This window comes from Choristoneura fumiferana, chromosome 14, assembly GCF_025370935.1.
Source record: "Choristoneura fumiferana chromosome 14, NRCan_CFum_1, whole genome shotgun sequence".
In the NCBI taxonomy this organism is placed as follows: Eukaryota; Metazoa; Arthropoda; class Insecta; order Lepidoptera; family Tortricidae; genus Choristoneura; species Choristoneura fumiferana.
In genome coordinates, this window is record NC_133485.1 from 14,137,999 (window position 1) to 14,152,544 (window position 14,546).

The window sequence follows — 14,546 nt, forward strand, 5'->3', positions numbered from 1 at the left end:
GTTTCGGGCTATTTCGTATCCCTTCTTCTCAGGAGCACGCGACTGTGTGTGTGTGCGTGTTGCGGCAGCCGCCGAGTCGCGTGCTCCTGAGAAGAATGGCTACGAAATAGCCCGAAACATGTCGAGCTAAACTCGGTTTAAGACGTGAGTTATCCGTTACAAAATCATTTAATACGAACTGGATTACTTCTTGAAGGACTGGCTCTTGTATACAGTGAACAGAGATCAGTGGAAGTATCGGGGGTGGGGAGCCCTTTGCTCATCAGTAGGATAGATAGAAAGGCTAAAATAAATAAAAATAAAATAGGAATATTATGAGACATCGCATCTAGCCAACTATCGCAGTAAGAGTAAGAGTAAAATACTTTCAGGGTTCCGTATCCGAAGGATTACATATGTAACCCTATTAATGTCGTTGCAGTGTCCCCGTGTCAGTATGTCACAGGGTTATATCGCGAGAGTTGTAAATACTGATATAAAATTACCCCATATTGAAGAATCCTCCTACGACAGCTTATAGCGCATATTTTGAAATACCACAATTTTGTAGAGAACCCTCGGTGCTAGAGTCCGACTTACATTTAGCCCATTAGTACTTAAGCACTAATAAATATGTGTGAATATGAATATGAATATAGTTAATTAAAAAAAACAATATAGCGAGCTTAAAAAGTAACTTTGGCAGACGTTCCTGCAATATATTTAATTACTGCTTGTCTTACCCCGCCCTGTGTTGCCAGTCGTAAATTAAAAAATTCTAAAGTAAGCAAAGTTCACGTTTCACGGGATAAGGGTTCAGTTTGTTTATGATTTATTGGTCTAATTACGATTTCGAGTTTTGTCGGGTAAATTACCCTGCTGGGGTAATCTTATCTGTTTGGTACGCGGCCGGAATTGGTAAAAAAAATATGCTGCGTCTACAAAGTTTTATTTATAATGTCATGATATGATTCTGTTTTATTGTTTCTGTTTTTTCCCTTTTGGTGAATTTTATTGGATACAGAGCTGTTCACTCACGAAGGCGCGCTCCTCCTAATTTAATAATTGTAGTAGTAAACATATCCGTACGACATGTGTATGTGTGCGTAGCTCGAACGTGTCCTCAGTCGCAAGTGTATCGTCAGACACGCATACTAAGACTAATACAACACAAGTTTTAATACTTTGGGTCTAGTTTTAATCTTTTGAGGCTGCCTAAAGTAAGTTTTGCGTTACCAATGCACAATAATAATAATAATATTTTCTTTATTTTTAATCCCATTATTACATTTAATTACATTATATCACACATTATTTTACATAAATTTAATTAAATTAAATTACATCAATAATAATAATAATGGAAACATTAAAATATTAAGAAAAAGCTTTTTGTTCCCATACCTACTTTTGGCCTGTGGTGTCAATACTTATATTGTAACAAGAACACACTGAATAACTTAATCAACTTAAAAAAAAATGAAAAACATTGTCATTGTAGCAGGTGGTAGGACCTTGTGCAAGGTCCGCCCGGATTGCTACCACCATCTTGCTCGCTAATCCTGCCGTGAAGCAGCAGTACTTGCACTGTTGTATTTCGGCGTGGAGAGTAAGACAGCCGGTGAAATTACTGGCACTTGAGGTATCCCATCTTAGGCCTCTAGGTTGGCAACGCATCTGCTATCCCCCTGGTGTTGCAGGTGTCTATGGGCGGTGGTGATCTCTCACCATCAGAAGACCCACTTGCTCGTTTTCCATCCAGTCGAATAAAAAATAATAATTACAAAGTTAAATATCTCAAAAACGGCTGAACCGATTTTTTGTTCCTTCGTAAGGAAACTCACTTTCACGTAAAAACTGCATTGAAATCAGTCCATTCTTTTGAGAGATACGATGCCACTGGCGGAAAATTGTTGGCGTCAAAGTTACATTATATATAACGCATCAAATACAAATAGGCTATATGTTACTCTTAAGATTCAACTATTTACGTATCAAATTTCAACCAAATCCACCTCACACTGTTTTAACATTAAATAGTAAGAAACAGTAAACAGTCAAAAGCTTTAACAATTATAATGATATAACCATTTCGAAAATACAAACTGAGACATGGATGCACAGAAAAACCAGAAAAAGAGACCAGCGCTGGGAATCGAACCCAGGTCCTCAGCAATCCGTGCTGCGTGCTATAACCCCTACACCACCGCTGGACAGGAATTTAGACACGAATTTTTCCTATGCATACATATCTCAGGTTGCTTATTTCTACTACGCTACTTATGCAGCAGCACTAGCGACATCTATGTTTTTCGCTCTCATCGAGAGACGTCACATTCTATCGGAACCAACCGCTCACCCAGACAAGAGATGTCGCTACTAAGCAATCAAATTATGATTGGTTATTTGGAGTCTTTTTGTATTTTTTATTTCAACTCCAAATTTGTTACTTTTACGGGTATCCCGTGAAACCATATCGAAAATACAAACTGAGACATGGATGCACAGAAAAACCAGAAAAAGAGACCAGCGCTGGGAATCGAACCCAGGTCCTCAGCAATCCGTGCTGCGTGCTATAACCCCTACACCACCGCTGGACAGGAATTTAGACACGAATTTTTCCTATGCATACATATCTCAGGTTGCTTATTTCTACTACGCTACTTATGCAGCAGCACTACCCGTAAAAGTAACAAATTTGGAGTTGAAATAAAAAATACAAAAAGACTCCAAATAACCAATCATGATATTACCATTGTTATCAAAACTGTAATCCAATATTAAAAGAACCTCACGGAATACCAAAAACATTTTTACATAATGTTTTTGCACTGAAAATGTAAGCCTTAAATGTATACGCATAATCATTTTAGGGGATCTTCACAAAGGTTTATAAATATTTTAATAAAACAGTATGTAGGTATTTAATGAGGATAGCGTACCGTCGTAGGGCCGACGAGATATATCTTAAGGGTAAAAATATGCAAAGCTTAATAACGATTTTGGAATCAAAACAATTTCATTATAAATTTAAACCCACTTTACTTGGAGATTTTTGTTTTATTTTCATCCTTTATTTTCGAAAACGCAACAGTGTTTGGAGTGTGACGTGTGACTGTGCGCGGCGCTGGCGCTGCCAAGAGCGCAGGCAGCGGTATCGGCAATTTTGGAAAGAATATTAGTTTTTCTTTTACAAATATACAATTTTACTTGCAAATGTGATGAAAAACATTGTATGTCGCACGGGCGGTACTACAATTACGAACATCGACTCATTAAAGCACTCAGTTTTCGACTTCAGGCTTCTAACAACTTCAATAGACTCTCGTTCGTAATTCCTTATTTACCGCCCTTAAGACATAATGTACTATTATTTTTACGTATAGCTACCCATCCTAACTCGATAGCGAATAGTGCTCCACTGTGAAACATTTATACAAAAAAGTTTCGCGGTATCGTCGCATTGACTGACAACTATTTCGCTATGGCGCTTATTGCAAGAACGTTCTACGATGGGTCTAGAATCAAGTGATTCAACTGAACAATCATAAAAATATTTCTTGAAATTTTGTTTTAGAACAAAATAATTTGAATTTTGATAAGAAACTTCTGTATACAGTACAGTGGCGTAGCTAGGTAACCTAGGGCCCTGGGGCAAATAAAAAAATGGGGCCCACTGCTATCAAAACTGGTAAGGTTTTTTTGAAGTAAAATCATTATATATACAAATACTTTAAAAATGCTAAGCAACTTTATCATCAGCTATAAAGCAGAATTTCGAGGGCTCCGGAACCCTAAAAAACTCTATTGGCAATAAAAATTAATCCGTGAAAGAGTGAAATAAGGGATGACATTTATGGGGAAACAAAATCGCTAAAGCTACACATTATAAATTTTAGGATATGACTGAGTATACCACGCACAGGACTTATCACGCTAAGACACACGAATAATATTTACCTCGACGTTTCGGCAACTCGTGACCATGGCCACTGTAATGTTGCCGAAACGTCGAGGTAAATATTACTCGTGTGTGTTAGCGTGATAAGTCCTGTGCGTGGTATTTTGACTATGAGTGAACATCACCAAAGTTTAAGACATTATATGACGGAGTATTTTTTTAATTAATCCCTGAAGGGATGAAATATTGAATGTGAAATTTAACAGCTAGAGCTACCAATTTAAAATTATATGTAGGTTCTAGCTAAGGCATTTTTTAAAATTAACTCTCCAAGATCGAAAGTATGCTGATTTGGGACCATTTTGTAACATGAAGGAATTTTCGTTATCGGTCCAGTAGTTTTGAGTTTATTCGTAACAAACATCCAAAAATACAAAATGAAATTTGGTATGTAGATAGCTGGACATCTGGAATAACACGACATGGCTACTTTTTATCCAGATATTCCCACGAGATAGGGTTAACATCTCAAAATAACAACCGTTAAGCTTAGAGTCACGAAATTTGCCATAGTGGCTTTTAATGCAATGTCAATGAAAAGCACGACGTAATTTTCGGGAATTCCCACGGGAACTTTGTAAAATCCCGGAATTTCAATTCAAATGAAAATAAAGTTAAGGAAACATCCTCTTCGAACCAAAAGAAACATTGTCATATAAGTACAATCCCCTTGGTGTTGCAGGTGTCTATGGGCGGTGGTGATCTCTTATCATCAGGAGACCCACTTGCTCGTTTGCCATTCAGTTGAATAAAAAAAAAGGAGGTTAAAGTCTTTATTTAAAAACTCTTCCTCAATGGAGTCTCCAATAAAAAGCCATTATATCATGTAACGATGCGAAACAACCTCATATTGGATAAACAACCCTTGTATCACCAAAACAAAGACGAATCGCTTCATCTTAAACCTTAAATTAGTCAGCATAAGATCTCGATCGACCCTTTTATTTCAAATGTAAATAAGACAGTGTAATTTGTATTTTATACAGCTAGCTAGAGGGTTCTTATTATTAGGTTCAGTGAGATCGCGTGCGATCGACAGGGTGACTTGTGAATTTACTTACGAGACACCTGATGCCTCTTCGACAGCGGTTCGTTTTTTCTGAAGGAACATATTTTTACTTAAGGGTTCTGTGATCAATAAAAAGCAGTCGTCATTGTCTTTTTTCTATTTTATTTGATTGGATGGCAAACGAGCATGTAGGTCTCCTGATGGTAAGAGATCACCACCGTCCTTAGACACCTGCAACACCAAGGGGATTGCAGATGCGTTGTCAACCTAGAGGCCTAAGATGGGATACCTCAAGTAACAGTAATTTCACCGGCTGTCTTACTCTCCACACCGAAACACAACAGTGCAAGCACTGCTGCGTCCCTTTAATTTTGATTTTCTCTACTCATGACAAAGAATGTAGTATTTGTAATTACTGTAAAACAGAAAGAGATGGCACTACTTCTCAGTACAACATCGTAGCGTCTAACAATAGTAATAATGTCACGAATAAATAAATGATTTTTTTCTTCTTTCTTTCCTTTACTTTACGTTACTACACTTTTTCGCTGCGGATGCATATCTGAACTTCTAAACCTTTCACCTGTCCCGTTGTCTGTCTGTTTGTCTGTAATCAAATCTTGCAAGTTAAATAATTTAACTTGAAATTTGGAATACTTATGTAAATCGCGTGACAATACAATAATCTAGTAGTGACATCCTGGTAGTCTCACCAGGATCGTCTCCGCTTAACGGTTAATAGCATCGACTTGAATTTTGGTATGTAAATGTAGTTTGGGTGACAATGCAAGTACAGTCAACAAAAAGTACAGTCAGCAAAAAAAAAATGTACTTATTAAAAATGAAACTTTTCATGTTGAAATCGGTTGATCAGTGACGTCAATTACTCTGTCATGACAAACAATAAAATTAGTTACCAAAACATTAGCTTCCACAAGTATTCAAATAAAGCCCCGGAAACAATATGTGGCGTTATCTGGTAGAAGGTGCCTTGTTGTCGGTTCTAGTTTCCGAGATAATCGCGCTTGAAGTAAAATGTCGAAAAAAAACATTTTTTCTTTTTTTACTCTATATTAATAAGCAGGGTCTAAATTTTAATTTGACAGAGACACACGTTTTTAAAACAATTTTTTATGAGTTAAAACATTCCTTAAAGTTTTGTAAGAAAGGTACCTTATTGTCGGTGCCGCTCTTGAATACTTTCTGTGCGCTCGGTATCGGTTTGGAAGACGTGTCGGACGTCGGTACTTTGTCGGCGCGTCATCATCATCATCATCATCCTAGCCTATACGTCCCACTGCTGGGCACAGGCCTCCTATCAGAATGAGAGAGCTTGGGCATTAGTTCCCACGCGGGCCCATTGCGGTGCTTGTCGGCGCGTAAAAAACGTCATGAATAATCATAAAATGCGTTTAATTAGAGTAAGGTAAATCATCAATAACTGGCCACCCTTAGGCGGTAGCCAGTTAGGCCCTTATTACACTAGCGATTTGCGGGCGAGTTGAAAGCGAGGTGAGCGCGCAGCGAGTTCGCTTCGAGCGCGTAACGATTTCACCGCGAGCATGAAACGATATCGCCGCGAGCGCGCAACGATGTCGCTGCGAGTTCGCTGCGTTAGCGCCGAAGACGCCCTATTTATTATACGAAAGTCTACAATATGGCGTTTTTGGCGCTAAAGCAGCGAACTCGCCATGCGCTCGCAGCAGCGACATCGTTGCGCGCTTGCGGCGAAATCGTTATACGCTCGCAGCGAATTCACTGCACGCTTGCCTCGCTTTCAACTCTCCCGCGAATCGCTAGTGTCATAAGGCCCTTATTGACGATTTACGCCAATTTGTCTTTTTTTTTATTCGACTGGATGGCAAACGAGCAAGTGGGTCACCTGATGGTAAGAGATTACCACCGCCCTTAGACACCTGCAACACCAGGGGGATTGCAGATGCGTTGCCAACCTAGAGGCCTAAGATGGGATACCTCAAATGCCAGTAATTTCACCGGCTGTCTTACTCTCCACGCCGAAACAACAGTGCAAGCACTGCTATTCACGGCAGGATTAGCGAGCAAGATGGTGGTAGCAATCCGGGCGGACCTTGCACAAGGTCCTACCACCTGCTGGTCTTTACGAGGTTGATTTTTAGTAATAATAATAACGATTAATAGTTACAACTACAAATCAAAAGCATTGTTTTAGATCTTATTCTTAACTATGTCACTAAACATTTTTTCGTCCGACAATAAGGTACCTTTTAAATACGTTAATCATTTAGTGTGTTGAGACAAAATTATAGGTTTTTGGTAAGAGTTTTAATACTACAATGTTCTTAAATTAAGACTATTAAAATAAATCGTAAGTTTATTAGTCGTTTTCAAATGATATCACTTCATAATCACTAAATATTTAACCACCGACGATAAGGTACCTTTTAGAAAATATATAGTGATTGTACCAACTTTTTTCTAAACTTTACCTTGAATTTTGAGACTGAAAAAACTAGTTTTTTAAGATTTGTTGAGTTAATTCGGTCTCATTTGGCTATGTTTTAGCGTACTAAATATAAAAGTTTGTTGATTTTGACTGTTTAATTACATTTGTAAACAACAAAGTTATTTTTGTTAAAGTATTTTTTTTATATAATAAACAACGTTAATTCAAAACGGAGTAGTTCTTATTTAGTGTCCAATTACGCATAATATTTTTTCCTTCGATAAAATTCAATGGAAATATACTATAAATAGAAAAAAATGAAAAAAATCCATCAACCTTTTTTTTTTTACTTTATGCACTTTGGCAAGGTAAACTATAGGAAAACTTACACATTACAAAATTGTTCTTGAAACCTGAAAGCCCGTACAATCTACTCCTCAAATAGCATGTCATCTATGTAACTTCCAACAATAACATACTTTTATTGGGTGTATAAGTTTGAATTCAATTTTCTCATAATCACCTTTTCTGGCTTTTGAGCTTCAAAATTTTTTTTTAAATATCTATTAAACCTACATGCATGTTTCTTACATGGTTCGATAGCTAAATGTATGTAGATTATGGGGATATCAATAACTCAATACCGACAACAAGGTACCTTTTCCCAGATAACGCCACATAAATTATCTTTCAACAAGGACCTCTAAAAGCCAAGTTTCCAGTCTATCAGCATGTGACACACGCTCGAAGTAACACAGAGCAACAGCTGGTGGCAATGCAAATTATATGTGTTTAGGCTAATATCGCAAAAAGGGCATGTGTTTTTAATTTTTACATTTGTTATGGTTTTATCTTCAACAGTTTGAATGATTTAAAAAAAACTGTAGGAATGATTTTCGTGTTTAAAGCCCGGAATTTTTCATTGTTATCATAACCGCCAGCTTTTATGTCCCAATGCTGGGTAAAGTCCTCCTCTCAGATTGAGAGGGCTTGAGACTGTAGTTCCCACGCGGGCCTTATGTGAATTGGAAACTTATGCTTCATTGAATTGCTTCATGTCATGATGTTTGCAAATTTCCTCATGTAATTTTCCTTCACTGGTTTCAGTGAAGTGCAAATCACGCATAAATTGAGAAAAACTACGTGCAAGTCCGAGTTCGAACAGACTGACGAAGTTATTAAAATAGGTACACCAATCACTCCCGTATTGGCTGATATGTTTCGAGCCAATCTGTGGTTCTTTCTCAAGGAGAGCTCGACCAGAAAGCCAACCATGAATAAAACAAAAGAAATCAGGAGAAATTCTCAGAATATTTGAAATTCTTATTCTAATTAATATTCAAATAGTCAGCTCCTAAATGGGATCATTGGTCAAAGTCTGACACTATCGGCTCGCATGTCGTGTCGTCTATTTCACGTAATATGTCGACAGTGGTGTTTGCACTCCACACTATACGTTGTGGTAGCAGTACGATACAATCATAAATCTCATCTTTCTAAGATTAGATTAGATTAGATTTATTTATTACCTAATGAAAAAATACATTATAAATACATGTCAGAAATTACAAGTACATTATAAGAAATTCACAAAAGGATCGTCAAATTGTATACAAAATAATAATAATAATAATAGGTATATGATAGTGGTAAATTAAAATACATTGTCAGCCAAAATAAAATTAGAATTAAATTTAAAAATAATAATAATAATAATCCTGGGTAAAACATGGTCAAAAAGTTAAAATTAGGTACAATGTCAAGACGATAAAATTAATAACTAATGATCAACATGAAGAATGAAAGTATGTTTTGAAGCTGAGCGGCAAAACATTCGGCCCTTAAATGTATGCAGTAATAGGAAATTTTTGTATGTAGAGTGGGCCAAATTTTGTATGTAGAGTTTGTTATACAAACTGGTACTCTCCATGCCTTGCCCGGTTTTTGAATAGGACAGGCCCTTTACTACGAAGTGCAAAACTCGAACTTCGTATGTTGCCGTCCCGCTGACGCTTACGTCATTTAATACGCGAGTGAAAGGGACGGTGCGATATGAACTTCGATTTTAGAATTTTGTAGTAGCCCCCCAGCCCAGCCGTGGCCAATTTCCGGTAAGCAGATTGACTTGAAATTTGGAATACTTATGTAAATCGCGTGACAAAACAATAATCTAGTAGCGACATCCTGGTAGTCCAGCCAGGATTGTCTCCGCAGGACGAAACTCTTCAAAGGTTAATAGCATCGACTTGAAATTTGGTCAACAAAAAGTACAGTCAGCAAAAAAACTTGTATTAAAAATGAAATTTTTATGGTTAGGTTATTTTAAGGGAGGTTAAAGTAACGTACTTCTGTAACTTACCATGACATTACATAATTTAATTAATAAACTAAAATTCAGACTGTTAACTTTCTAACAAACTTAATATTGCCAGCAATGTACAGCAAAGTTAATTGACAAGTAACAATCAAAGTATCTCTCGGCTGTCATTTACTACTTGTCAATTTGTACATTGTGCTGCATTATAAAGCGTTTCTATTGGTTCATGATCGTGAAAAACACGTTCCACGCAACCCATCCGATCGATCGGATCGGTGGTGATCTCTTACCATCAGGAGACCCACTTGCTCGTTTGCCATCCAGTCGAATAAAAAAAAACCCATCCTCGCACATCTCTGGTTGAAACGGAGCCCAAAGCATATTATACCTTCCGCCGTCTAACTTTGCCTAAAAGTTCATTGCCACGACTAGTACCACAAAAACTATAAAGGTATAATTCCAATAATTGAATGGGCACTATACCGTTAAGCGATTCGAACACAATCCGGGAGTAACGTAAGGACGTCGCATAAAAAATGTGTCTCAAAAATGCGTCAAAACTGAGTATTAAGTACCTAATGAACTTTTAGGCAGATTTATATGGCGCGTGGTATAGATGTTTTCGACTTTTTTGTTTCTACTCAAGAACTCATTTTACAGAAATCTCAAAACCGTAACATCGCTAAAACATTATATAGACAAGAAAATTAAACTATCTAGCTCTAAAATTTTATTAGAATTGAACTGTGTACCATTTTCTACTAAACATATTCCGAGTCAACTATTGTTTGCTTTAGAAATTTCCAACTTCTCGCCCCCTGTTTATCCACTATGTGCTTAGTTACGTGTTTGATTGTTTGTGCAGCGCAAACCCGGGAACACCCATCGCTGCCTCTATCGCTACTCCAATAATGCCGGTGAAAATTTCATTAGTGCTAACGCTTAAAGGTTACAGGTTGGAAAATTAGTGGTTTGCTTGTGAAACATTGGTTTACGAGTACTGACTTGATCATTAAATAAAGAATTCTAAGAATTTTGAAATATTATCCAAAATAACAAAGCAGGTCAACCATGTCTTGGTCTTAAGTACTAAGTGTGTCAAAAAAAGTCAGGACTCAGGAGGCTATGCTTCTAGTATACTAGTACTATTATGAAAAGGTAAAGATTATGAGATTGTGCATGAGGTTGCAGGGGTAGGTAATCTCTGGATCTACTGAACCGATTTAGATGAAACTCGGTATACAGATAGTTTGAGTCCCGGGGAAGCACATGGGATTTTTATCCCGCAAAACTACATAGATCCCGCGGAACAGCGATAAACGAAATCTACGTAGACGGAGTCGCCGGCAACATACTGGTATTAAGATGAGAATATACAAAAGATCCTTGTAACTTTAAGTGTACTCGTAAGGAACCCTAGAATAGCCATAAGATAACTATATACCTGCCTATCTGTTAACATTTCACGCTTAAACCGCTGAAATGATTTAAATGAAATTTGGTACAGTCACCAGCATTAATAATAATAATAATAATAATAATAAATTTATTTCGACCAACTCGGATCATACACATAGAAATTAAATAGAAATTAAGAACAATAAGATTAAGTACATTACATATATTAAGTGGGCAACACATGCAGCTGGTTCCAGTGGCACATAAATGGACCGTCATTCCGCTCAGAAACTGTCTTCAGGAGGCTGTTGGGGCTGCGAGTGATGCGCTGCAGCAGCGAGGCGACCCGTTTCCGCATGATTGCGTGAAAGCCGTCTGCATGCGCCTCCGCGAACATTCCTGACGCGCTGCAGCGCCCCGGCAGCCCCAGCAGCATTCTGAACGCGTTGTTATATTGAACGCGTAGGGCGCTGTAGGCTTTTTGAGTATAATTGACCCACAGGCTGCAGGTATAAAATGACTGGCAGTATGCCTTAAACAAAGAAATTTTGACGTTTTTAGTACACCTGGCAAACCTACGGATCAACATATTACTCCTCACCGCCAGCGCCCTACGCTCTCGCTCTATATCCTTACAGTCGCTAAGTGACGCTGTAACCCAATGCCCCAGATATTTAAACTCCTCGACTACCTTTAGAGGAGTGCCTTCGAGTTTAACTTGGGGAATACGTGGATAGCTCATTGTACCCGCCTTAAACACCAGCAACTCACTCTTTGAGGCATTATATCTAAGGCCGTGGGCCTCAGCGTATCTTTCACATATGACTAAAAATTAATATCTGCCACAGCGGAGCGTGCAAAAATATCTGACACATCCTTCCGGCCCTAGAAATAGAGCTGTATCAGATATTTATGCACGCTTGTTATGTCAGATATTGATGCTGGTGACTGTACATGAATATAGGCAGAGTCATTCACGATGACGTGTGTCGTGGTTCTTAATACAATATCATTAATATAATGTCTTAAACTTTCGTGATTTTCACTCATAGTCAAAATACCACGCACAGGACTTATCACGCTAACACACACGAGTAATATTTACCTCGACGTTTCGGCAACATTACAGTGGCCGTGATCACGAGTAGACTGAAGTGTGGGGTGTCAAGTCTGCCTAGCAGCGCGAGTCCTTCGAACTACCCGCACTTGATCACGTGATGACGTAAATTAATTTCTTATTGGACTATTTAGAATTTTTAAGTTAATAGCCTACTAGCTTTTGCCCGCGGCTTCGCCCGCGTGGAATTCGATTATCACTCGCTGTTCCCTCGGGAACTGTGCATTTTCCGGGATAAAAAGTAGCCTATAGATATTACTCTCTGGCCTATAAACTATCTCTATGCCAAAAATCAAGTCGATCCGTCGCTCCGTTTTCACGTGAAAAACGGACAAACATACAAACACACACACTTTCGCATATATAATACTAGTATGCATTACGATTAAATTAGAATAGTTAACTCTAGTTTTATCATAATAAATTATACTTGGAACGTGCAACAGACTGAGCAAATTTATCGTACATGGAAATCACGTTTGTTCAAAAATTTGCTTTAGGTATCTTAAGATGCTGAAATAATAAACTTTACGATCCTATATTTTTGCGCAGCGGTTAGCATGCATAATATATTCTAATAAGATATCAGAAAGTCAAGAGGGAGACAATTTAAATGTAAACTAGCAAAATTACACGCAAGCGTATTATAAACTTTTTCATCACACTTGCTCGTAAACAGTGTCGTAACATGCAGGCTACATCCCTTTGGTTGGCAACCCCCCAAATAAAACCCTCGACCTTAATGTGCTTGTCATGAAACCCGTGGTCGGTAAATGAGTCATTGCCCGTACTAATTTTCATGTCATGAAGCCCAAGGTCGGTAAATGAGTTTGTTACTGCTTTGTGTGCTGCTGCTCCGTGCGCCCGCTGCACACGCACGCCATGCACATGCTGGGGCTGGCGCTGCCAAGCGCGCAATCACCAGTATCGGCAATTTTTGAAAAAATATTATTTTTCTTTTACAAATATACAATTTTACTCGCAAATGTGATGAAAAACATTGTATGTCGCACGGGCGGTACTCACGGTTACGAACATCGACTCATTAAAGCCCTCAGTCTTCGACTTCGGGCTTCTAATAGACTCTCGTTCGTAATTTCTTATTTACCGCCCTTAAGACACAATGTACTATTACATTTCTACATTACAATTCTGAAGATGTGATTCATGTATCTGTACGCCAACTGGCAAAACATAGTGCAACACGAAGAAATGTAACATCTCTGTATTTAAGCAGCCATCACCTATGTTTCACAAATAAAACACTTTTGACTTTGACTTTGATCCTGAGGCCTTTTTGTTTAACGCATTTGGGATCTCGATTGTTTTCACCACTTCTTTCTATCACACTGTGTAGGATAAGAGTAGAAAGAGAAGGTGTATGTTGTCGCAAGCGCTCAGGCGTTAGACAATACAGCTATTGAGGCGGAATTGCTTAACCCCCTCGTGTGCCGGAACCAAAAAAAAGTACTGAATTCTAGTCTCATCTGTTTTAAAAAGCACATTTTTTTATCGAGCAGCTGGCAAACGAGCGGGCGGGTCACCTGATGGTTAGTGATCACCACCGCCCATGGACACCTACAGGATTATTAGGACTGCGGGTGCGTTGCCGACCTTGCAATAGGCGATACACTCGCCTTTTGAAGGTACTCAAATCATAGCTATAGATGGAAAAACCCCAGCAGCGAGTCCATTCTATATTTTACACGTGCGAGGGAGAAAGGAACGTTTAAACCGCACAGTGGAAGAGCACCAATCATCGAGATGGTGCGGGTGAAAACCACCTTTATGCCGAGTACTACGGTAATTCTGCTGATTTAAAAAAAATACAAAAAGATAGCCTTAAATTTGGCACTGATCAGCGCCTAACTTAGAGCAACGCGGGCTTCCTACGGAAGGGAGTAGCCATTCGCCGCGTTCCCCTCTGTCAAAACCCAACTGGGCATACGAATTTTATAAAACAAGGCGCGCTCGGATTTCAAACTAGACCTAATCGAGTCGCGCGAGAGAACGCTGCAGTGATAAAAATGCCGAATAGTTCAGTTTTCTCCTGTAAAAAGAGATCTGGGACATCAAGCTTGCAAAAAGATGGTGTTACATTTCACATGTAAGTAAATTGTTATCGTATTATTGCTATTTAATTACTAAACAATAAAGTCGTACATTTTATCACAATATTATTGTCGAGTTCGTGCGTACAGTCGGAAGGAGCTAAAAATACCAGTTGCACGTCCCCAACTCTTTGGAGTTTATTACGAGAAGAGGGTTGGAGGGGTTCCTTATCTACCCACAGAGTCTTGCTTCAGCCATTTGCTGGGGACCCGGGAGAGGAGCACGCAT

The 14,546-nt window shown here is 38.5% G+C and overlaps 2 protein-coding genes across 25 annotated transcripts in view; both read right to left on the bottom strand.

Moving 5' to 3' along the window:
- Trpm (transient receptor potential cation channel, subfamily M) overlaps positions 1-14,546 on the bottom strand; it is a 343,650-nt gene that overhangs the window by 40,718 nt on the left and 288,386 nt on the right. The gene's annotated exons all lie outside the window — the stretch shown is intronic.
- On the bottom strand, positions 11,215-14,546 carry LOC141434918 (uncharacterized). The gene is made up of 2 exons (XM_074097407.1): positions 14,498-14,546; positions 11,215-11,914 (listed from the first exon to the last, which is right to left on the bottom strand). Exons 1-2 carry the CDS (start codon positions 14,544-14,546, stop codon positions 11,316-11,318), a joined length of 648 nt encoding a protein of 215 aa, XP_073953508.1. The 3' UTR covers positions 11,215-11,315.